We start from the raw sequence: 25,724 nt of genomic DNA on the forward strand, positions 1-25,724 counted from the left end.
TGATGTGTTGCTGGAAGGCAAAATGAGCCCCGTCTAGGTCCCAAGAGTTCTGGGGTTTGCTACAAGACCCTTGGCGGATCAATAGCAACGGGGATTGAATCTGTACTGTTTTAAGTATAGACAAGCCCTTAGTATTTAGATTTCTTGCATTTGTATACAAGCACTTATAAAATGTGTCAATATTTAGTTGTCTGCCTTCATGTGATGTACTTTAATGGGATTCTTTTTCATTTGACTGTTTCTCTTCAGTTCCTACCTGTACTTTACCATCTTCTATCCTCTCCTCTTTACTAGGATATAGAGAATCCCCATTAATAGATCCTCTCCTAAGGGACATCTCTGTCTGAACTGTGTTCTCCCCCGTGTCTGTCGGCTTTCCCCCAGCCCTTAGTTTCTCTACTACCTTTTTAATTTTACATGCTAGCAATCTGGTTCCATTTTGGTTTAAGTGGTGCCCATCCTTCCTGTATAGGCTCTCCCTTTCCCAAAAGGTTCCTCAGTTCCTAATTATTCTAAATCCCCCCTCCCAATGCCGCTGTCTCATCCACGCATTGAGACCCTGCAGTTCTGCCTGTCTAACTGGCCCTGCGCATGGAACTGGAAGCATTCAGAGAATTCTACCATGGAGGTCCTGGACTTTAATCTCTTACCTAGCAGTTTACGTTTGGCCTCCAGGACCTCACTCCTACCTTTCCCTATGTCCTTGGTACCTACTCCCACTGGTTTTAATAGGACACGTGCAATGAACTCCACTTTGCACTGCCATCATGTCCAGCCAACATTGGAACATGTGGGGGCAAAAAAAAAGAATTGACAATTGATATAAAATATATAGAGAAGTGCCTCTTCTTAGCATTCAACAGTTCCTTGGAAATATGTTGGTAAATCCCTAATCTGTAACCCCCCAAGTATATCTCCAATGTATTTGAGGGAAATGCTGCTGTTAGCAGCTTGCTAACACTGATTAAAATTATTAATCCTGCTTACAATGTTGTTAAAAAACATTAAGCAGTAAGTTACAAACCCCAAAGGTGAAATAATAAAGAGATTGATCTCAGATGAGAGCGAAAGAGAGAAGTGGTGCCTGCAACAGGCTGCCAGCAATCTGGAAACATCAAAACAAAGTCCCCCAAGTCTAAAAGCCCCAGGCTGACGGTGGCCTTCAAACAAATGCACATAGGCTTGTGCCTACGCAGTAGGATGTGCTTACTGACACCAGCTGAATCTCCCTCTCTGTACCAGGGTTTCCAGCAAGGGGAGAGAACTGGCATCTCCCTTGTCCTGCTGCTTCTGAAAAGACTGAGGGGAAAATTGCTCAGGAGTTGTTGTTTTCGGGGGGGTTTTAAACTGCCATAGACCATTTCTTCTTCTTTTGTCCAGTACATCTATACTCTTCTCAAGCTGCACATAGCAGAAGAAAAAGGTCAGTATAAATTAAACAAGACAGGGTCGTGACCGGTGAAGATCAAAGATACCCATCACATAAGTGAGGGATGGGGAATAACAACAACAACAACTTTTATTTTGAAGTACCCTCCACTGCCACTGAGGAGGGTACTTCAAATAATACACATAAATAAAAACGCCACACAAATGTAATTAACAATATCTGGAAACTCACAAAGCAAAACTCCCAAGGGGTTTGTCCCAGGGCAGGGGCGGCAGGTTTGTATAATTTTTGGTGGTGTCCAGAATGTGTCTAAGTCTCTTCCCTCCTCCCTCCCCCCTCTGGCCCACCTTGTAAACCGATATATATTTTATTAAATAATGTAAAAATGGACTGGAAACTGTAAGCGTTTAACAGTTTCCCTTTATTGCACAATATCACGATCGTAAGAAAAAAATATTTAACTAAGAATATCAACGTTATTAATACTCTTTTGAATACAGAAACAACCAAGCACTCTTTGTTCAATAACCCTCAAAAGCAAATACTTTCTAAAATTAAAACAAATATAGCCCCTTCTTTTGCCATGTTCTTTTGCGATGATCAAGAATTTGTTACTGGGATAAAATGAAGCCACAACGCGCCAGCACTACAAGATTACAAGGGCCAATTAAAAGTGGAAAGTCAGAAGCAGCACTCACCTGCTTCAATATATTATATTTTGTTGTACCTGTTGTGATGAAGTGGGAATGTTCTTAATGTTTTCTCTGAATACTGTGTGGGTGCCTCAGTTTCCCCTGCAAGGTGCCAACTGAAGGTGTTGGAGAACAAAGATCAGGTGGCCTCCTTGCCAGGAAAAGAGACAAAGGCCAGAGGAGGGGCTGGAGGGAGTGTCAGTTTGGAGCTGGCTGGGGAGACGAGGAGAGGCCCAGAACTTGGGTCTGGCTCCCCACCCCCGAAGATGGACCTGACTGAGGGGTCCTGTTTTCTGCACCTACACGCTCTGTTTTAGACTGTGTTCCTGTCATCTAATAAACCTTCTGTTTTACCAGCTGGCTAAGAGTCACATCTGACTGCGGAGTTGGGGTGCAGGGCCCTCTGGCTTTCCCAGGAGCCCCACCTGGGCGGACTCGCTGCGGAAAGCGCACGGTGTGGAAGGGGATGCTGAATGCTCCGAGGTCAGACCCAGGAAGGTGTACGCTTCCTGCCCTGAAGACAGTAGGCTCAGAGAGAGGAGGCTCCCCCAGAGTCCTGACTGGCTTCGTATGAAGTAGTTCCAGAGCATCCCAGCATCCCCTTCCACACCGTGCACTTCCCGCAGCGAATCCACACAGGCACTGACACTCCCTCCAGCCCCTCCTCTGGCCTTTGTCTCTTTTCCAGGCAAGGAGGCCACCTGATCTCTTTGTTCTCCAACACCTTCAGTTGGCACCTTGCAGGGGAGGGGCCCCTGCCATCAGTTGCCAGGAGACAGGTTGTCGGCCATTCTCTGTATAGACAGAATCACACTGGCCCTCTAGGGCTCTGGAACAATCACACCCCCTTATCCCACAATCTAGATCCTTAAGAAATGCATAGGGGAAACTGAGGCACCCACACAGTATTCAGAGAAAACATGAAGAACATTCCCACTTCGTCACACCTGTATACAACCAATTATATACTTTAAAGGGTGTAAAATAATCAAATATTGTGTTAAACACGATCATACCCCAAACTGACCGCCAAATTTAAGTTGCGTGTTTTTCCCCTCAGGTGAGGGCTCTGGGGTGGGGCTGGGGATGAGGGGTTCACAGTGCAGGAGGGGGCTCAGGGCTTGGGGTGCTGAGGGCGCAGGCTCTGGGGTGGGGCATGGCCAGGGATGAGGAGCTTGGGGTGCAGACAAGCTGCCCAAGGGCTAGGGCCAGAGAAGACCTCCCACCCCAACCCTCTCCCCCTGGCAACAGTAAGCTCCGGGGGAGGGACCGCTCCTCTGCCTCTCGCCCCCTCCTCCCCGGCAGCACACTCACTCTGCACCACTGTCACTGCACATGCTCCTAGGGCCCTTCTCAGGTCCAGGAAGCCCCCTCTCCTCCCCTATGGTGGGTACCGGGGGAGAGGGGTTGCATCACGTGTGGCCTCCTCGCCACAGCCTCACTGGGAGTGAGGGATGGGGCTGCCTCTTGCCCAGGGTGGGGCAGGAGTGGGACTGTGGGCGGGCGGATCACAGGGTCAAACACTCACCGAAGCCCCAGCAGCTGCTCAGGTGAGTGAGGTCCGTTCCAGATGTCTCCCGGCCGGAAGCCCCCTTGGCGTCTCCTCCCGGTGGGTGCCGGGGGAGGGCTGCCAAGCACGTGTGTGCCTCCTCCTCCCCTCCTGAGGTGCTCAGTCTGCTGGCGCTGCTCTTGTGCTATAGCCATAGGCAGCAGCAGCCACTGGCAGCACAGGCAGGCAAGGGAGAGCCGCGCGCCACTTTCATTCAGGCAGGGACGCTCCGGGCCTCAGGGGGGAGACCTGCAGGGGGGGGGGGCGGGTGGCAGGCGGGAGCCAGGGCCCGCTCCAAGCAGCTCCGGGGGAGAGACCCAGCTGCAAACATTGGTGGAGCAGGGCCCCCAGCCCTGAATATGCCTGGAGCCCGGGCACCATGGGCCCATACAACTCGCTGCCCATGTCCCAGGGTGCCTGGCCCCTGTGAATGAAGTAGGCCCAGCTCTCCTGGGCCAGAGCAGATGCTCCCATTCTGCCAATTAAGAGGGCAGGGCAGCACCTAGGGCCTATAAATAGTCAGGGAGGCTGTGACTAGGGGAGACCTGCTGTGTCAGAGCTGCCTGGATCAGTCAGGAAGGGCAGTGGAGAGCTGCCAGAGGGACAGGTGGAGAAGCAGAAGTGTTCTAGGGGTGCTGGATCCTCATGAAAGTAGGAGGGCTATGAGGCCCTGCCCCCGCTGTGGGTCTGCCCCTCCTCTTCGTTCCAAGGCCCTGGCCAGGCCAGGGTAACAGCCATCCAGGCTGCTGTGGGGAGCCTTGGCAGACCCTCCACCTGCCTTTGGTGCGGGGCCCGAGAGCACAGGTGTGGTGGGTGACACCAGAGTCTGGTGAGGGGGCGTGCCCAGAAGAGAGCCTGGTGGGGTGTTTCTGCTACACAGAGCAGGGTTTCAGGACTATGTTTGGGACTCTTAGTGTTAGAGTATTTGCATGATGTTTTTATAATAAACCAGGCCCAAGGAGTGCTACTTTTGAGGCAAGGGAGCCTATGGTGGAGTCTGCGGGATTTCTGAAAGGCAAAAGTGAGGCAGGTGCACCTGCCATGCTGTGACCTGCTGCAGGAGGGCACTCCAGGTGGGACTGCCCGATGACAAGGTTCTAATACAAAGGATGGCAATGCAGTAATGAAAGGAAACTAATACAGGACAACCTCTAACACCTTTGGGGGGAAACTGACTTGGGGCTTTTTAAAATTCAGGGCCAGAGGGAGTAAGGGAGATTTCACAGGGAGGAAGATCCACATCCGAGGGCCAAATACTTCAATGTTGTCGTCATCTGTTAACATAGCATACAGTGGCGGAGCATCGTGTAACTGAAGTTAGAATCATAATGTGTACACACAAGGGGGAAAAAAACTAGTAAAAGAAAGGAATTCCATCATGTGAAACCATAGACTCCCGGCATGGGTTTGAACCCAGAACATTCTGAGCAACACTACTGACTTCAACCACCTGCATTGAAGAACTAATGTCATTAGCTGGTAGCAGTAGTAGGCTATTATTCTCAAAGCACACCAGTCACTAGAGGGTGAGATGACGCATACTTCGCCAGTGTTTTGCACAACTGTTCACTAACCTCCAGAAGAATGTTGGAGATCAGAGGACTTAGCCTGGTCTACACTAGAAATTTATGTCAGATTAACTACATTGGTCAGGGGCATAGGCGCCAACTGCATGGGTGCTCCGGGGCTGGAGGACCCACGGGAAAAAATCAGCAGGTGCTCTGCACCCACCGGCAGTCAAGCTCCCCTCGCCTCTTCCCCACCTCCTCCTTGAGCGCGCCGCGTTCCTGCTCCTCCCCCTCTCTCCCAGCATTTCAGGAGGAGGAGCGGGGACACAGTGTGCTCAAGGGAGGAGGCAGGGTGGGGGCAGAGACTTCGGAAAGGGGGTGGGGTGGAAGTGGAGCAGGGGTGTGAAGAGGCAGGGCAGGGGTGGGGATTTGGGGGAAGGGATGGAATGGGGGTGGAGCCATGGGCAGAGGGAGGTCAACCACCCACCGGCAGGAGCAGAAGTTGGCGTCTATGGTTAGGGGTGTGAAAAATTCACACCACCTGAGCAGCGTTGTTAAGCCGACCTAAGTCCCTATGTAGACAGAAGAATTCTTCCCTCAACCCAAATCCCGCTTCTCAGTGAGGTGGATTACCTACACCAACAGGAGAATCCCTCCTGTCGGCACAGATAGTGTCTACATTGAAGCGCTACAGAAGCACATCTGTGCTGCTGTAGCATTTTAAGAGTAGACAAGCCCTGAGAGTTTAGACTCTTGGATGTCAATGGTGTTTTGGATTTACATGGTACTCATTAATGTGTGCATCTCAAAAGTGGGCAGGTAGGATATCTTACAAATATCCTAACCAACTGCACAGATTTGTATATGCATTCTGAGAGAGGGTGTGGCTAAGTGGAAGAGTCCTTGGGTCTGCCATATTTGATATCTGGTTCTTTGTGATGTTGTGCAGTCTCGTCAGTAAAAGGAGGAGGCTTGCTTTCTAGGATAGGGACATATGAGGTCTTGCTCAATAATAAGGTTTGTTAAGTACAAAGGATTATTAACAGAAACAGGAAGATCTATTTTGCTGTGTTTAATGTGGCTCACTAGCTCATGTGATGCAGGAAATTCTGTAGGTCCTAGAAGCACAAACAGTTTGGCTGAAATATTCATAAAACTAAGGGCACAGCTACACTGCAAAACACCCCTCACATCAGTGACTCTCAGTGCCCGGGTCAATTGATTCAGGCTCGCACCACAGGCTAAAAATAGCATAGACTGACTCAGGCTTGCACTGTGGGGCTAAAAATAGCCATGTAGAGGTTCCTGTTTGGGCTGGCATCTGGGCTCTGAGACCCTCCCCCCTCGCTGCGTTTCAGTGCCTGGGCTCTGTGACGTTGTGCAGTCTATATGGTTTTATAAAAACTTGATAATAAGTCAATATAATGTAACTGAGATAGTTTTAGAGAAAATACGGTAATAAGTGAATGTAACGTAACTGGGATATGCCTCATGCAAAAGGTCTCTTGCAAGGTATCATTACAAAGCTTATAATCTACTGAGTATGATCATCTGATTTGTATGAATGTACCACTCTTGTATCTAAAACTAGAAATATAAAATGTAACTCTGAGGGCCTATTGTAATTGTGTAAAGTGTGGACCATTAATGATGGTTTGGAATCTTGATGACTCCCATTGTCTGCAGATGGCTGTATTTACCTGTGAGTCTTCCTGTATATGTGTGTGCTGGCAAGTGGGCAATGAAGTCTTGCAGTGACATGTGATCATGTCACCTGAACTGGAATCCATCTTTAACCTGGTGCTTTTCCAGTGAGGGTGGGTGGAAAACCAGAGAGACAAAGAGTTCCCGCCTTATGCAAAAGATATATAAAGGGGGGAAGAGAACAGAGAGGGGGAGGAGCCATCATGAAGAATCCCCTAGCTATCACCTGAGCTGCAACAAGAGCTGCACCAGGGGAAAGAATTGTGCCCAGGCCTGGAAGGTGTCCAGTCTGAGAAAAACTTACTGAAGCATCTCTGAGGGTGAGATTATCTGTATTCAGTTTGATTAGGCATAGATTTGCGCATTTTATTTTATTTTGCTTGGTGACTTACTTTGTTCTGTCTGTTACTACTTTGAACCACTTAAATCCTACTTTCTGTATTTAATAAAATCACTTTTTATTTAGTAATTTACTCAGAGTATGTATTAATACCTGGGGGGCAAACAACTGTGCATATCTCTCTATCAGTGTTATAGAGGGCGAACAATTTATGAGTTTGCCCTGCATAAGCTTTATGCAGGGTAAAACGGATTTATCTGGGTTTAGACCCCATTGGGAGTTGGGCATCTGAGTGCTAAAGACAAGCACACTTCTGTGAGCTGTTTTCAGGTAAACTTGCAGCTTTGGGACAAGTGATTCAGACCCTGGATCTGTGTCTGGAGCCAGACGGGAGTGTCCGGCTCAGCAAGACAGGGTGCTGGAGTCCTGAGCTGGCAGGGAAAACAGGAGCAGGGGTAGTCTTTGCACATCGTGTGGCAGCTCCCAAGGGGGTTTCTGTGATCCAACCCGTCACAGGCTCCAGCCCAAGCAGGAACCTCTACAGTTGAACCAGGCTCTGAGATGTGATGCCACAGGGTTTTTTGCTATATAGATGTACCCTAAGGGATCAATGTTGAACAAGTTCTACAGTGCATGCACAAATGAGGACTTTCTGTATCTTATAACTTGACAAAATGTGGATGAATTTTCACAGGGACAGTGGAAAGGATCTCTCTGGCTTCCAAGTTTCAAGTTCCTTCTCCAAACCATAGAAGCATTAAACTGTTTAAAAAAATGGCATGGCTACCTGTCACTGACCTCACTGAAAAACAACTGAACAGTTCTCACTCAAATTTCAAAAGAAACAAAACACCAAAACCCTCTGAAGCCAAGAACAAGCATGAAAAATTTCAACCCGCATGGTTAAGGTCTGCAAAAACTGTAACAACTGAAAACACCGTCTTACAATGGAAAATTGTAGGCAATCTTAAACACCACTGCAGCTGCACCTCTAATACCACCAGCCTCCCTTTATTCCAGTGCTTGGATGAGCAGTTAAAGACTGACCAAATATTCTGCCCTGCCCCATGGCACTCTCTACTCTTGAGGTTGGATGGTACATTCAGTGAGCAGAACCTAGATACCTGTATTATATTATTGAGTGCTTAGAGCTTGTGATCAACATTTGTATAACTATAATAATAATGTAGGAGAGGAGGCAGCCACTCCTATCAGCTGTCATGGACATTTTGCAGAGAGAGGCTTTTTCTGTTGCATTTTTTTTTATTCCAGATATTTTCTTTTCTCATACATACCTGCTGGAGTAGCACCAGCTAACCTAGTTACTAAGTGCATTTACTGGGAGTGCCTACCTGTTTAGTCTACTTCAATGCCCACAAAAAGACATCACTTTAGCTTTTATGCAGCTACCAGAAATGTTCCTCAGTTTCAAGGCCTCGGTTGCCCTTCCATACACCCGAGCAAAGCGGGGACAGAACGCTGCCATTCTGGTCTGATAGTCACCTATTTTGCACAGGGATAAATGACTGACCCAGGGACAGAGCAGGGCAGAATCCAGCTCTCAATCTCTTCACCAAGGAGCCCACCCCGTTGTCCAATAGGCCAGCCAGTTGAGTAGGGGGCCAGATGCACTGAAAGCTGAATCGGCAGAACCTTTTCCTTGGATCAAAGAGGAAATAAAGCCAGGTGTAAGGTTGCAGATGAAGAAGCAGGAATCCCCTTGAGCCTACATTTGGGATCCCTGCTCAGCGGCATTGCTGCTTGCTCATCTGTGTTAGCAGTTAATAATACAGACAAATTTTAGTTTTAAAGAGCAAATGTTCTCCTCATCCTCTTGTGTCTACGCATGAGGCCAGGGATGGGAAATTACCCAGAAGGGTCAATGCAAAAGTCACCCTGTTGTGATGGCTGAGGGGTTAAGGAGAGGATGAGCCCACCGCTGTGGATGATTACGTGGTCTATCATGTGGGCTAGTTCTCTGCCCTGAGGCGTGGGGATTACTGCTAGTGTGAGCCTGCTGCCCAGGGGGGGCTTGGACAGCAGGGTGAGCAGGTCTGGCTGACTACTTATGTCACAGAGGCAGCCAAACAGGCATCAGATAGTATCCCGGTATCCAGACATTCCCCTTTAAAAAAGCCATGATAACTGAATCCCATGGTCATTTTAGACCTAGGGTGACCAGACAACAAGTGTGAAAAATCGGGACAGGGGGTGGGGGGTAATAGGAGCCTATATAAGAAAAAGACCCCAAAATCGGGACTGTCCCTATAAAATCGGGACATCTGGTCACCCTATTTTAGACCAGTGAGGTACAAGGAATAACCAGGTGAGAAGCCAAACAAATTAGGAAGGGAAAGTAACAGAAGGAATTCAGAATTCCCCAGTATCCACTGAGCAGTTCATCCTAATATCTTCCATCACATAGTAATTGTTCCTGATCTTTAGCATCCCAGGTGCACTGGGATCACTGTCTCCTGCACATTGTTCAGCAGGATGGTGTGTAGGTACCTTTAATTTCTCTAACAAAGAGAGCAGAACTCTTTCTTCTGGAAGATGGGTCTCACCTACTTTAAGGTGAACTGAAAGCTGCCTCTTGACAAATCTATTGAGAAGGACGCCTAAGCAAATGCCTCTCTGTAGACTCCTGCTGACATGTTAGCCCCAGGCCAGATTGCAGTAATAGCTCAACGTGCCACTCCAGTGATGGGAAGGAACATTAAAGAGCAGCCTGGCAGTAGTTTCTCTGTACCTGTAGACAGCTCGCTTGTCAGCCTCCAGCTGCGCCTGAGGGTCAATAGGAGTGCTGGGGACTGGGGTGTTGGCTGCTGCCGAGGGTGTTGTGATGTGCACTGGCTGTGCCTTAGCCGGCTGTTGCGCTGTGGCAGTCATCTGTTAAAACAAGACAAGAAAGCACTGGGGTTTATAACAAACCAGATCTATGTGTAAGTGAAAGGAGGGGAGGTACTTCTCTGTGACTATGCGTGTGCAGGGCCGGCTTTAGGAAGTGCGGGGCCCAATTCGAACAGTTTCAACGGGGCCCTGGCAGGGATGACTAAAAAAAAAAAACCACGTGGGGCTTGTACTCACTGGGCCGCGCTCCTAGTCTTTGGCGGCGGGTCCTTCACTTGCTCCGGATCTTCGGCAACACTGAAGGACCCGCTGCCAAAGTGCCGCCAAAGACCCGGAGCGAGTGAAGGACCTGCCACCAAAGACCTGGAGCGCCGGGGTGAGTAAAAAATAAAAAGGTGCCTCTAGCCAGGGAAAGGATTCTCTGGCACTTGCCCCCCACTCTGGGCGTCCCTCCCACTGGGCGCGGGGCCCTCTTGGGTGCGGGGCCCGATTCGGGGAATTGGTGGAATTGGCCTAAAGCCGGCCCTGTGCGTGTGTGCAATATCAATATTGCATCATGTGCATGTGACCCTCTGGGTGCTTGTATGTGTGTGGTTGTAGCTCTGTGTTTATGTGCCACTGGGTCCTGCTCATGTGTCTCTGGGTGTGTCTCTGTCTCACATTTTGTCTGTGTTCCTGTGTGAGTGTGCCTGTGCATTTACATGTGTGTGAATTGTGTGTGTTACTGCCTCTATATATGTGCGTCTCTGTGCAAGTGAGTCCATGTTTGCATGTGTGTGAGTGTATCTGAATTTATGAGTATGTCTGTCTCCTTTCTCCACAGAGTTATCATTAGGGCCCTACCAAATTCGCGATCCATTTTGGTCAATTTCATGGTCATGGGATTTTTAAAATAATATATTTCTTTATTTCAGCTATTTAAATCTGAAATTTCATAGTGTTGTAATTGTAGGGGTCTTGACCCAAAAAAGAGGTGTGCGGGGTTGCAAGGTTATTGTAGGGGAATTGCGGTACTACTAGCCTTACTTCTGCGCTGTTGCTGGCGCCAGCACTGTCTTCAGAGCTGGGCAGCCAGAGAGCAGCGGCTGTTGGATGGGCGCCCAGCTCTGAAGGCAGAGCCACCGCCAGCAGCAGCACAGAAGTAAGGATGGCATGGTATGGTATTGCCACCCTTCTGCGCTGCAGCCTGCAGAGCTGGGCACCCAGTCAGCAGCTACAACTCTCCGGCCGCCCAGCTCCGAAGGCAGCAGCGCAGAAGTAAGGGTGGCATGGGCTGGTATTGCCACCCTTACTTCTGCGCTGCTGCTGGCAGGGCACTGCCTTCAGAGCTGAGTGCCCATCCAACAGCTGCTCTCTATGGCCGCTCAGCTCTGAAGGTAGTGCAAAAGCAAAGGTGGCAATACTACAACCCCCCTAAAATAACCTTGTGATCCCCTGCAATTCCCTTTTGGGCAGGACCCCCAATTTGATAAATGCTGGTCTCCCCAGTGAAATCTGTATAGTATAGGGTAAAAGCACACAAAACACCAGATTTCATGGAGGGAGGACAGATTTCTCGGGTCCATGATGCGTTCTTCATGGCCATGAATTTGGTAGAGCCCTAGCAGTGGTGAAACTAACTTAAAGGACTTATCGGTACTCCGGAGTCCTTAGGAGGGGGCGGGGCTTCAACCGGAAGAGGCGGGGCCTTTAAATCCCTGGGCGCTTTAAATCAGGATTTAAAGGGCCCGGGGCATCAGCAGCTGGGAGCCCTGGGCCCTTTAAATCACCCCAGAGCTACCAGCTGCAGAGGCCGATTCCCCAGGGCTCCGGCAGTAGGGTTCTGGTGGCAATTTAAAAGGCCCGGGGCTTTAGCCGCTGCTGGAAGCCCCAAGCCCTTTAAATTGCCACCAGGGGAAGCTGATTCTCCCCGGTACGGCTTACCGGCATATCGGCTTACTTTCACCTCTGGGCCCTAGTTATCATGTACCATATGTTTTTTGTCTGTGGTTTTGCTGATCTCATTGGTGTCTGTGTGACTTTTTGGAGGGTTGTGCCGGTGTGCTTGATTGCCTTGTGGTGTTTTTGTGTGTGTCTCTGTGTCAATATATTTCTTGGAAGCTATTCCATGGGGTAGCACATAATTGGAGGATGCCAGAACCATTAGAAAAGACAGGCGCCCAATTGTTTAGTCCTATTCCCCACAACAAGTCTTTTTAGGACAGGAAGGGTCTGACATGAAAAATTCAGGAATAACAGATCTGTTCCACCATTGCCCTGCATCTTGTATTATCATTTACAGCCATGCAAAGTCTGTGTAAATCTCTACTATTCTGAGTACCTATTGGTTCCCATTTATTTTGACATAATAATAAAAAGCCACACTTCTCCAAGAGTTTAGACACCCTAACATAGCATTAGCATTACAGCAAGCCCAAGAGCATGGAATGAATCATTTAGACAGGAGCTCTGCCAGTCAGCTACCTGCAAGGAAAGTTCTATTCCACCCTGCATTGTTCTAGGCAGGACACCCTCAGCCCCCTCTCCAAAAACCCCTATCAGGTGAATTTTATAATGTGACTGGCAGGTCATCAAAGCTGGGCTATTTCTGACCAGGACACCAGGTGCAGGCCAGTAGCGAATTTGACCCAGCAGTTGGAGTGAGGATGGAACCACATGCTGACTTTAATGCCTTGGCTGAACTGCACCAAACACCAGGCTGCATGTCTCTTAGCACAGAGGAGGCCAATGCAAAGGCCTCCCCATGAGTCAGCATTTAGGCAATGTGCGTGACCCAGCTACCTAGCTTTCTGAGTAAGTCAGAGCTGCACAGCTCTTTAGAAAGCCCAGCTCTGGAAAGTGAGTGCTGCTGCCCTTGCTGGAGCTCAGAGCTGGCCAAAATTGGGGTGAAAAATCATTTCTTCCATTGCATCCCATCCCATGCCAAAAGAAATCAAAAAGACAGGGACTGGTGTTTGGGGGAAGGGAAATGACAAGCATGGAGAAAGGGGAGCAAACAAAAAACTGGAACAATAAAAAGAAAACATAAAAAGGCTATTTTTCTTTGCAGATGCACACATGTTTTGCAAAAGACCACATCCGATCTTTCAAGCTGCATGAGCCTATCTGCTCACATTTCTTCCCACCCTGGAGCTATAGCCACCGACTTATAAACTCTGCCCTTAGTGGCAAAGATCTCTGACCTGCAAAGGTCAGGTTCTTCATGCCCACCCTGTACCAGCACAAAACAGCTTGAAACACTTATTACCACAAAGCAATGTCACATTTCAGGAATGATGATCGATCTCGGGTAGATGTGGCAGCTACACAAGGAAGTAAGAGTGCATAACCTTAATCCCTTGCGCTGGATTGCAGATAGCAGCATGAGAAGGACAGCACTCCCTTGCACAAGTGGGGAAGAGTGGATGGGGCCATGTGGGGAATGGTCAAAGCCTTGGCTCCACCCCAATGTACTGGCTATGCTGAAATGCAAGGTATGGATCTGGAATGGGGGTATTTCCCCATCAGAGTAAGTGGGGACCCATCCAGAGAGGAGACTGTGCCTCTGAGCCACAATCTGCCCCTTGGTTTGCTCCAGGGGCAGCATGACCACACTGCCCCTCACTCATAGCTCATGGCAAAGCCACAGTTCACCCTTTGTCATTGAAGCTCCAAAGACAATCAGAGACTCAAATACAGTAGGGCTGGCAACAAGGCCTCTGGTACCAGGCAGGGAATTTCCTGATAGTCCTTACCCTGTAGTAAAACACTGTCATAACTATAAAGGGAAGGGTAACAACCCTCCTGTGTACAATACTATAAAATCCCTCCTGGCCAGAGACACCAAAATCCTTTTACCTGTAAAGGGTTAAGAAGCTCAGGTAACCTGGCTGACACCTGACCCAAAGGACCAATAAGGGAACAAGGTATTTTCAAATCTTGGGGAGGGGGAAGGCTTTGTTTGTGCTCTTTGTTTTTGGGTGTGTTCGCTCTTGGGACTAAGAGGGACCAGACATCGATCCAGGCTCTCCAAATCTTTCTAAACAAGTCTCTCATATTTCAAACTTGTAAGTAACAGCCAAGCAAGGCGTGTTTGTTTTATCTTTGTTTTCTCAACTTGTAAATGTTCCTTTTGTTAGCGGGTTTACCTCTGTTTGCTGTAACTTTGAACCTAAGGCTAGAGGGGGTTCCTCTGGGCTCTTTGATTCTGATTACCCTGTAAAGTTATTTTCCATCCTGATTTTACAGAGATGATTTTTACCTTTCTTTCTCTAATTAAAAGCCTTCTTTTTAAGAACCTGATTGATTTTTCCTTGTTTTAAGATCCAAGGGGGTTGGATCTGGACTCACCAGGAATTGGTGGAGAAAAGGAGGAGGAATGGTTAATTTCTCCTTGTTTTAAGATCCAAGGGTTTGGATCGGTGTTCACCAGGAAATTGGTGGAGAAGTCTCTCAAGGCTACCCAGGGAAGGGTTATAGTACTTGGGAGGAAGATATTCTGCGGGGGAAGTAGACAGAGTTTCCCAAATGACTCATAAATAATTTGGGTGGTGGCAGCAAAACCAGATCTAAGCGGATAATTAAGCTTAGAGGTTCTCATGCAGGTCCCACATCTGTACCCTAGAGTTCAGAGTGGGGAAGGAACCTTGACAAACACAAAGACATTCTTTTCACTAGGAACAGTGTACAGATCTGGTGCCTCCCCACTGTACCACCCATTTGCCTCTCTCTCCACCAGAAGCCAGGATTCAGACAAACCACTACATTTCCAGACTAGTATTTTGGGAACAAGTGGCTGAAAAGTCAGTACATTTAACAGTACAAACTGCAAGGAATTAGCATCTGGATTGAAATGCGGAACAAGCCATTTCTTATTAGAATTTCTAACATTTTATTTTTCCAAATATAATTCCCACCAATTCCTATGTCATCACCCAGCTACCCACCAGTAACCCTTAGCCCTGTCGAAGGAGAGGAAACGCTGCAGCTCTCAAATCTTATCCAAAGGTCACACAAAATTAACAACAGTCCAATTCAGCAGCTGTCACCAACTGAATCAGAGAAATACACGTTAACATCCATACAAATATTCCAGAGCAGTGTGAATTCCTTACCCCTTCCCAACCAACTGCTCCAATCCCTCTCTCCTCCTGAACATGTTTGGGGAGGGGGACCTTTGCCTTCATTTGATTTTCCTTACTCTGTTGAATGTCTCTTCCTTTTACCCATTGCACTTCCATTTCTTTATACAAATGGAGGTGAATTCCTGAGAAATTATGGCAGACCACAAAATTTTGCATTGCTCCAGATTCAGTGCAATTTGAAAATAATCTGTGTTCCCCTATACTGACTGTTAATATTAGCCAAGGGTCCGCATGAGAGGAGAGACTTCTCTCTGCATCACCACATTCCTATCCAGGGTGCAAGTGGAGCGGGAGAGGAGGAGGGTGGCAAGAGCTACGTAATTTTGAATACATAAAGACGGTCATTTCACAGTTTCCAAAGAGACATCAGCTGAGAGGGACATAAGCACGACCATACTGGGTCAGACCAAAGATCAATCTAGCCCATTATCCTGTCTTCCGACAGTGGCCAATGCCAGGTGCCCCAGAGGGAATGAACAGAACAGGGAATCATCAAGACATCCATCCGCTGTCACCCATTCCCAGCTTCTGGCAAACAGGCTAGGGATACCATCCCTGCCCGTCCTGGCTAATAGCCATTGATGGACCGATCCTCTATATGAAAATACTTCCTTTTGTTTGTTTTAAACCTGCTGCCTATTAATTTCATTTGGTGACCCCTAGTTCTTGTGTTATGAGGAATAAGTAACACTTCCTTATTTACTTTCGCCACACCAGTCATGATTTTATAGACCTCTGCCATATCCCCCTTAGTCGTCTCTTTTCCAAGCTGAAAAGTCCCAGTCTTATTAAGCTCTCCTCATATGCAAGCTGTTCCATACCTCTAATAAAGACATTTTCTGCATTTCACTCCAGGGAAAGATGAGATGATTGACCAGTGAAGTTACAGACCTACAAAGCTCTTGGGAGCAAATTCAGCACACTGCATTTAATTGTAAGCAGCACTGTGTGTAAGCACACGCTAAAGAAAGTCCTTTTTATAAATATAGACCCTGGTTTCCCAAAAGCTACCTGTCAAGGAAAAAACTGACCCACAAACACAGGGATTTCCATACACTAGGAACTTAGGAGGGGTTCTGATAACCCAAGCAGGACTGATGGAATGCAGTGGTTTGGTTAGGACAGTTCCACTTTGCTGCTGTGTCCCTCTTTAGAGCCAGGTACTGAAGAGAATGAAATGACTGATTAAAGAAACAAGGTGGGTGAGGTAATATCTTTTATTGGACCAACATCTGTTAGGGAAAGAGACAAGCTTTCAAGCTACACAGAGCTGTCCTTGAGGTCCATGAAAGGTACTCAGAGTGTCACAGCTAAATAAAAGATGGAACAGATTGTTTAGCATACATAGTTAACACATATTCTAAGAGACCATTCAAAATGAAGTGGCCTGTTACCACCTCAGGATTGATAAAGTCTGCTGCAAGTGATGCTTGCTTCATTTTTCTTGGGCTTAGCCTCTCTATGCCAGCAGGCTTTCAAGGAAAAGCTGAATAGTGTATGTGACGAAGTGGGGGATTTTCTTGTTTTTTCCTTGTTTTCCAATGGTTTGCATGCAGAGGGGGTGGGACTCTGTTTCCCTGGGTGTTACTGGTTTAACGAGGGAGGGGAGAGGGAGTTTGTTGTTACAGAGTACTGGAGAGGGAACTTGGGACCCCAGCAAATGGACTGGAGGATGGACACCCCAGTGACTGGTGATCTGGCGACCCGGAGACCCAGCAGCCAGTTCTGGCCAGTGGGAGGACAATGGGCTGCGAAGAGAGGACCCATGACCTAACCAGCCAGTTCCAGCCAGAGGGGGCCAGAAGACAGGAGGCCGAGGCGACCCTGTTTACTTGGAGAGAAGACAATGGACAGAGGCAGGGCTTGGGGCCAGTGATCTCAGATGCCCAGCTGGGAAGCAGGGGATCTCTGGGCTGGAGAGGGGAAGCAGGCAGAGCCCACCTGGATGCAGGGAGAGACTGGGATATGCTGTGTGGAGGGAGGCCAGGCCTGAGGGTCAGAGAGTTTCCTGTGCTGTGTTCAATGCTCAGTAAACGCTCCTGTTTTACTCTGGCTGAGAGTCACTCTGGTCTAGAGAACAGGGTTGCATCATCCCCTTCGCGGGTGGAGGCCCGGGGGGTCCAGAGTGAGTTGACTCCCTGAGGGGGCCCACGGCAGAGACAGATGCGCTAAGGCTCAGAGAGGTGCAGCTCCAGGAGGCAGAGGGGCTTAACCCCCGAGAGAGAGTGGACCCCCGAAAAGGGCTGTCTCACTGAAAGGGCACCCCCCATGGACCGCACGGGGCCACGGGTGGGCACGATCTGTGAGTCCATGACAACGTATTCCAAGGGTGGTGGAAATGTGAAAACTGAGGGCATGGCTACACTTCCAGATGTACAGCGCTTCGAGTTAAACCAGCCTTGATAGAGCGCAGTAGGAAAAGCGCTGCAATCTGTCCACACTGATGGCTGCAAGCGCACTGGCGTGGCCACATTAGCAGCTCTTGTAACGACCACAGAGCGCAGTGCATTGTGGTAGCTATCCCAGCATGCAAGTGGCTGCAACGTGCTTTTCAAATGGAGGGGTGGGGTGGAGTATGACAGGGAGTGTGTTGTGTATATGTGGGGAGAGAGAGAGTGGGTTTTGGGGGGGTTGAGAGCATGTCAGCATGCTATCTTGTAAGTTCAGACAGCAGCAGATCCCCCTTCCCCCCCCTCGCCTCTCTCTCTCTCTCTCTCTCTCTCACACAGCATTCCACAGTAATGGTTGCTTTGTCTCAGAGCAGATAAGCATGCCGGCTGTCAGAAACGGAGCTTTCAAAGGGCATATCCGCATTCCTGCAGCGATTACAAAACAATTACAAGAGTGGCACTTAACTTAAGGGGATTATGGGATGTTTCTGGAGGCTGATCAGAGCGCAGTAATGCAACACCTCGTTCACACTGACACCCAGACATTTCAGCCAATGCGCACCAAGCGTTAATCTTCTCGCTGAGGTGGACTACCAGGAGCGCTCTGGCCCTGGAGTCAGAGCGCTCTACGTGCCTTGCCAGTGTGGATGGGTAGTGAGCTAGGGCGCCCGGGGTTGCTTTAATGCGCTCTAACTCGCAAGTGTAGCCAAGCCCTGAGGGTGTTTGCAATAACCCAAACTTGGAATGAATTTGGAAAGCAGGGGATTTAGATTCCATTCTTCCCCTGTTTCCTCCTGAAGGTTACTTAGATAATAAGAATGCCTTCTACAGCTTGAGTCAGATTTGTGTACAATACCTCTGGACAGAGAGACTCCCTGCACAGCCAATCATTTCAACACTGCCAAAACAGCCTCCCACACAATGACACGAAAACAAGGGATAAATCAGCAATGGGTGAGATTAGGCTACAAACTGAAATCTTCTCTGTGTTTGGCTACTTTGTACAAATGTCCCAGAGCTGAGCACCGAGTCATAGCAGGGAAACGTAAGACAAGCAGCCGTGGAAGAGTATCTTCAGATTAAAAATAGAAGAGTAATCACAAACCAACGTTTGGGGTAGGGGGAAGGAATGCGTGGCAGCTGCTTTAATGCGCTCTGAGTGTACAGCTAGGGCAAAGGAAACACACCGATCATTCATGAACTGAACGGGTGACTACCCTGTTTGTTTTTCTGTTGGGAGTAACACAAAGAGTAACAATGCTGGAGAAACAAGAGTCACAGCATTTGCTCTTGATTTGCAAAGCAATGTTAAAATAAAGCAGATTTTATTGTCTAGCTACATAGGTTTGTGGCTAAAAAAAAATTCCCTGAAACTCTTCCAACTAATTTGTTATCCAAAGTACAGAGATTATTCACCTTTATTGCACCACTGAAAACCCTGTGCCACAGAGTGCCTGTTGTAGTAGGAATTGAAGAGAAACCAACTCCTTTGTCCAGTGTTGTGCTCCGACCAGGACATCAACTCTCTCAAAGAAGAATACTGAGCACGAGACAGAGCAAGCACAGCTTGACTGGGAACTTCACAGGCGTCCCTGCTTCGCCACTTCATAGAGTGTGAAGTTGTGTAATTAAGCCCCTTTCACCTTTCCTGAAGTTAAAGCTAGGAGCTGCTGCCCCACCTTTCCTCAACATGCTTTGCCTAGTCTATTAAATTTCACACACGGAATGGGAGTCTCTCTGACCTGGTGGTTCACTTTTTTGAAGGTTTGCTCATTGTGGAAATCTGTCTGTCTTTCTGCTCCTAAACATTTGAGAGCATGAAGATTTTGTAATTTTGTCTTACAATGGCAGACTTAGGATCAACCAGCTAATGGGCTGTTGATGGTAACTGTAATTATACAAGTATCAAAGGGGTAGCCGTGTTAGTCTATATCCACAAAAACAATGAGGAGTCCAGTGGCACCTTAAAGACTAACAGATTTATTTGGGCATAAGCTTTTGTGGGTAAAAAACTCATTTCTTCAGATGAATGGAGTGAAACTTACAGATACAGGCATAAATATATATTGGCACATGAAGAGAAGGGAGTTACCTTACAAGTGGAGAACCAATGTTGAAGGCCAATTTAGTCAGGGTGGATGTTGTCCACTCCCAATAATTGATGAGAAGCTGTCAATACCAAGAGAGGGGAAATTGCTTTTGTAGTGAGCCAGCCACTCCCAGTCCCTCTTCAAGCCCAAATTAATGGTGTTAAATTTGCAAATGAATTGTAGCTCTGCAGTTTCTCGTTGAAGTCTCTTTTTGAAGTTTTTTTTGTTGAAGTAGAGCGACTTTTACATCTGTTCTAGAATGTCCAGGGAGATTAAAGTGTTCTCCTACTGACTTTTGTATGTTACCATTCCTGATGTCTGATTTGTGTCCATTTATCCTTTTACGTAGAAACTGTCCAGTTTGGCCAATGTACATGACAGACGGGCATTGCTGGCACATTATGGCATATATCATATTAGTAGATTTGCAGGTGAATGAGCCCCTGATGGTGTGGCTGGTGTGGTTGGGTCCTATGATGGTGTTGCTAGAGTAGATATGGGGACAGAGAAGGCAACGGGGTTTGTTACAGGGATTGGTTCCTGGATTAGTGTTTCTGTGGTGTGGTGTGTAGTTGCTGGTGAGTATTTGCTTCAGGTTGGGGGGCTGTCTGTAAGCGAGGAGTGAGCAATGCTCCAACAGCACTGTCAAAGATTTGTGCTTTATTTACAATTTGATATTTTCTAGATACAGCTTCCAAGAATTGGATCTTCTCATGCCTTTATCCGCTAAATCAAAGAGCCCTGTAGCATCTGAAATCTTCTTTCCAGGTAGGGCTTCGTCCACCACTGGGGAGGGAGGTTTAGGGGTGGGTATCGCTTCCTCTACTCCGACCTCTGCGTGATCTGCATGCACTGAGCCAGGTGACGCCGATGCTACTGGTGCCGCCTGCTATTGCTCTGAGGTGGCAGCCAAAGAGCATTGGGAAGAGGACATTGCCATGACCAGCATTCCCCATGTACCCCAATACGGCCATTGGTTTGACCCCTGGCCTTGATACCACTGCTGTGCCAAAATTGACGTGGTCTCGGAGCCCCTATCATGCTGGTGAGACCTGGGCGAGGGGCTAACCCAGCCCGCCGTACTTGAGAAATCCCCTTCTGGTTACAATGGAGGAGCTGTTGATGCCTGAGTGTGCCTGCTAATGGCTGCCATCGGAGACCGGTGCTCGGAGTGGGATGAGCGGCATTGGTACTGGGGCGATTGGTAGCAGTGCCTGGGAGACCAGAGCCTGGATGGGGAGTGTTCCTACATGGCAGGTGATGGGGATCTTCAATAAGAGGCCAACCGGTAGGAGGGCGAGTGGTGCCGGTAATATGGAGACTGAAGTCGATCTTCAGGCAAACTGTGCCTGGGTGGCGGTGACCGCGATTGCAGTGCCGATGACTGGGGGTGAGCCCCACAGGATCTGGGCTGTGACTCCAGGGATTTGCGGCGTTGTGGTGGGGAGCGCTGTCTTGTCTCAGAGGAGTGTCGACGCTCCATTAACCCTGAGCAATCATGGAAGCTGGCATGCCATCTTGGGGAGCCTTTGCCACATCCTGCTGCATCAACAGCACTGGTGGAGGCCTTTGCTCTCTCCGTGCCAGGGAGGCCTGGATAGTTGCCAGTGCCAACAGGGGCTTGGATCACATACCACTCCCCTGGGTCCAGAGGTGGCAGGTTTGTATAATTTTTGGTGGTGCCCAGATCAGGTCCAAGTCCCACCCCCCCCACACTTGCCTTGTAAGCAGATATATATTTTTTAAAATAATTTTAAAATGTGAGGGCTCTGGGATGGGGCTGGTGATGAGGGGTTTGGAGTGTGGGAGGGGCTCAGGGCTAGGGCAGAGGGTTGGGGTATGGGGTGGTGAGGGCTCTGACTGGTGGTGCGGGCTGTGGGGTGGGGTGGGACTGGGGATGAGGAGTTTGGGATGCAGGAAGGCTGCCCTGGAAATTGGGGCCAGAAAGGAGGACTCCCACCAGCCCTCTCCCCACTGGCAGCAGTGAGCTCTGGGGGAAGGGCCCCCCTGTCCCTCCCGGCAGCATACTATCACTGCATATGCTCCATGGTCCCCTCTCAGGTCCAGGAAGCCCCCTCGTCTCCCCTGTGGTGAATGCTGCGGGGGGCTGCCATCACATGTGCACCTCGTCCCCTGCTGCTGCCCTCACTATAGCCACACTGGGGGTGGGGCTGTCCCTTGCCCAGCATGGGGCAGGAGCTGTGACTGCGGGTGTGTGTGGGAGGGCTGTGCTGTCAGAGGGTCCCGCCAGAAAAGGGAAGGGTCTGAGGCGGAAGGGCAGGGTCGGGGTCAGACTGCCCTGGCACTAGTGGTTGGGGGGCACTAGGACCTGCAGCGGCAGTTGATGCCGGGAGCCAGCAGAGCAGAACGCAGCACAGAGCTGTAGGAGGCAGCCACTGGCTTGAGGTAGGGATGCTCTGGGGCCCGGGGGAGGTGCGTAGGGGCAGCAAGTGGGGGCCGGGGGACACTTGGGGGAGGTGCGCGGGGGCAGCAGGTGGGGCCAGGGGAGAGACCTGGCATCAGACATTGGTGGAGCTGAGCCCCCAGGCCCTGAATATTGCTGGAGCCCAGGCACCACGGTCCCATATAACTTGCCGCCCCTGCCTGAGTCAGTGACGCACTTTTTGAGGGGCTCAGAGCCCCAACTGGAGAGGTGCGCATTTGTGACTCCGGAGTGGCTGGGCGGGCTGAACTAGGTCCCTTGCCCCAAGACCTCTGGGCCTTTTTGCCTGGTGCCAGGGAGCCGTGCTTCCGCACCTTCTTCTTAGGCACCAGAAATGTTGATCAGTGCCGGGTGGAGCCTGGTGCTGGGGGTGCAGTACACACCGATGCCGAGGTACTTGCTGATTCTTGGAGGGAGGGCTCAGATGCCAGGCGAAGGGCTGACTCCATTAGGAGACTTCTGAAACAGATATCCCACTCCTTCTGAGTTTGTGGCCAAAAGTTCTTACAAATGCAGCACTTCTCCTGGATCATAGAATCATAGAGTTGGAAGGGACCTCAGGAGGTCATCTAGTCCAACACCCTGCTCAAAGCAGGACCAATCCCCAACTAAATCATCCCAGCCAGGGCTTTGTCAAGCCTGACCTTAAAAACCTCTAAGGAAGGAGATTCCACCACCTCCCTAGCTAACCCATTCCAGTGCTTCATCACCCTCCTAGTGAAAAAGATTTTCCTAATATCCAACCTAAACCTCCCCCACTGCAACTTGAGAACATTACTCCTTGTTCTGTCATCTGTTACCACTGATCCCCCCTCATTCTTCTCTTCTGCAGATTAAATAATCCCAGTTCCCTCAGTCTCTCCTCATAAATCATGTGCTCCAGCGCCCTAATCATTTTTGTTGCCCTCCGCTGGACTCTTTCCAATTTTTCCACATCCTTCTTGTAGTGTGGGGCCCAGGGCCGGTGCAAGGAAGTTTCGTGCCCTAGGCGAAACTTCCACCTTGCGCCACCCCCCACCCAGCTTACCCTGCCCCCTCCCCATGGCAGCTGACCACACACCCCCACCAGAGGAGCCCCCCCGCGGCAGCTAACCCCACCCGCCGCCCCCTCCCACCCGGGGAGCCCCCCCGCAGCAGCAGCTACCCCCCCCTGCAGCTAACCCCGCCCGGGGAGCCCCCCCCCCGTGGAAGCTAACCCTGCCCGGGGAGCCCACCCCAGCTCATCTCCGCTCCACCTCCTCTGCTGAGCACGCCGGCGCCACTCTAATTCTCCTCCCCTCCCAGGCTTGCGGCGCCAATTGGAGGAAATTTAGAGTGGGGGCTGTGTGCTCAGCGGAGGAGGCAGAGTGGAGGTGATCTGGGGCGGGGAGCGGTTCCCCTGTGCACCCCCTCCCCGTTACTGCGGGCAGCCCTCCCCGTGCCCCCCCGCCCCAGCTCACCTCCACTCCATCTCCTCATCTGAGTGGGCTTTTAGGCGCCCTCAACCACTAGGCGGCCACCTAGTTCATCTAGTGGTTGCACCGGCCCTGGTGGGGCCCAAAACTGGACACAGTACTCCAGATGAAGCCTCACCAATGCTGAAATAGAGGGGAATGATCACGTCCCTCAATCTGCTGGCAATCCCCCTACTTATACAGCCCAAAATGCTGTTAGCCTTTTTGGTAACAAGGGCACACTGTTGACTCATATTCAGCTTCTCGTCCACTGTAACCCCTAGGTCCTTTTCTGCAGAACTGCTGCCTAGCCATTCGGTCCCTAGTCTGTAGCAGTGCATGGGATTCTTCCATCCTCAGTGCAGAACTCTGCACTTGTCCTTGTTGAACCTCATCAGATTTCTTTTGGCCCAATCCTCCAATTTGTCTAGGTCCCTCTGTAGCCTATCCCTACCCTCCAGCATATCTACCACTCCTCCCAGTTTAGTGTCATCTGCAAACTTGCCCAGGGTGCAGTCCACGCCATCTTCCAGATCATTAATGAAGATATTGAACAAAACCGGCCCCAGAACCGACCCTTGGGGCACTCCGCTTGATACCGGCTGCCAACTAGAGATGGAGCCATTTATCATTACCCGTTGAGTCTGATGATCTAGCCAGCTTTCTATGCACCTTATAGTCCATTCATCCAGCCCATTCTTCTTTAACTTTAACTTGATGTGAGATTCACCCAAGCACTTGAGACAGCTGCTGTGGAGATCGCTAACAGGCATAGGCCTGATACAGTCCGTGCAGGGCTTGAACCCGGGGGACCAAGGCATGCCCCGCCGGGGGCAAAGTCCCACTGGGACGCTAACTACTAACTGTCTGCAACTATAACTATTAAGAACAATTACCACTATTTACAAAGCCCTAAGGCTGAATGGTTCTTAATGAGGCAAGGGAAAGAGGCACTCCCACTAACCAGGAATTGAGAGGGTTCAGGGCCGGCAGCGCCTGATATATCGCAGCATGAGCACGGCACCCTAGAGGGCGCCACAGATTCTGCTGAGGCAAAAGTCACCGACAACGACAACCACGCATATGAGTGCATGCACACCTAGAATGGAATTGACACGATCAAGCACTCAAAGAAGAACTTTTAGTGCATGTCAGCAGAGTCCGAATGGGCCAGTTAATGCACGACACACTAGTGTGGAATAAAATTTTACAGCCCTCCAGTATCCACTAAACCACTGTGTAAACAAGTCCTAAATCTTCTCTTGAATAAAACTAAATAGATTGAGCTTCTTAAACCTCTCACTGTGATGTATGTTTTCCAGACCTTAATAATTCTTTCCTGAATCCTTTTCAATTTTGTCAACATTCTTTTTGAAGTGCGGACATAGGACCTCACAGACTTTAAGGTTAGAAGGGACCATAGTGATCATCTAGTCTGACCTCCTGCACATTGCAGGCCATAGAACCTCACCCACAGAGGACCCAATATTCCAGCATACTTGGGCCAATATCATATGCACCAATGGCATGTACCTTATTATTCCTACTCAATGCTTATATACACACAAGGATTGCTGGGCTCTTTTGTCTACCACTTCACCCTGGGAACTCATGTTCACTTGGTTATTTGTCATGACTTCTGTGTCCTTTTCAGAGTCACTGCTTTCCAGAATAGTTTCCCCAGCCTGTAAGTGTGTTTCACATCTTTGTTTCTGATACAATCTAGCTGTATTAAAATGCATGTTGTTCAAATGAGCCCATTCTACCAAGTGATCAAGATCACTGAGGAATGGATTTGTCCTAAACATTATTCATCATCTCTTCATATCATCTACAAACTTTATTAGCAATGCTTTTATTTTTTCTTTATATCATTGCTAACATTTTAATTTCAGTGGGCTGATCTTTGTGGGATCCCACTAGAAACTCTCATTGGACAATGATTCCTCATTAACAATTACTTTGAGATCCACCAGTTAACTAGTGTTTAATCCATCTACTATGTGCTATATTGATTTTGTAATTTAATTTTTAATAAGACTGTCATGTGGTAATAAGGCAAGTGCTTAACAGAAGTCCAGGTGTATTAAGTCAATACAAGTTGCCTTTATCAACCAGACTTGTGATCTCATTAAAGAATATCAGGTTTGCTTGACAAGCCTTATCTTCCAAGAAAACCTTTTGACTGGCATTAATTATTTTTTCATCTATT

At 49.1% G+C, this 25,724-nt stretch overlaps 1 protein-coding gene across 6 annotated transcripts in view; it reads right to left on the reverse strand.

The window, feature by feature from the left end:
- PKNOX2 (PBX/knotted 1 homeobox 2) overlaps positions 1-25,724 on the reverse strand; it is a 645,653-nt gene that overhangs the window by 226,298 nt on the left and 393,631 nt on the right. For all 6 annotated transcript variants that reach the window (XM_034754698.1, XM_034754693.1, XM_034754697.1 and 3 more), the window contains one exon: positions 9,933-10,072. In XM_034754698.1, coding sequence (XP_034610589.1) covers positions 9,933-10,072 — 140 coding nt within the window. The remainder of the gene's footprint in view (positions 1-9,932; positions 10,073-25,724) is intronic.

Source organism: Trachemys scripta, chromosome 21 (genome assembly GCF_013100865.1).
Source record: "Trachemys scripta elegans isolate TJP31775 chromosome 21, CAS_Tse_1.0, whole genome shotgun sequence".
NCBI lineage: Eukaryota > Metazoa > Chordata > Testudines > Emydidae > Trachemys > Trachemys scripta.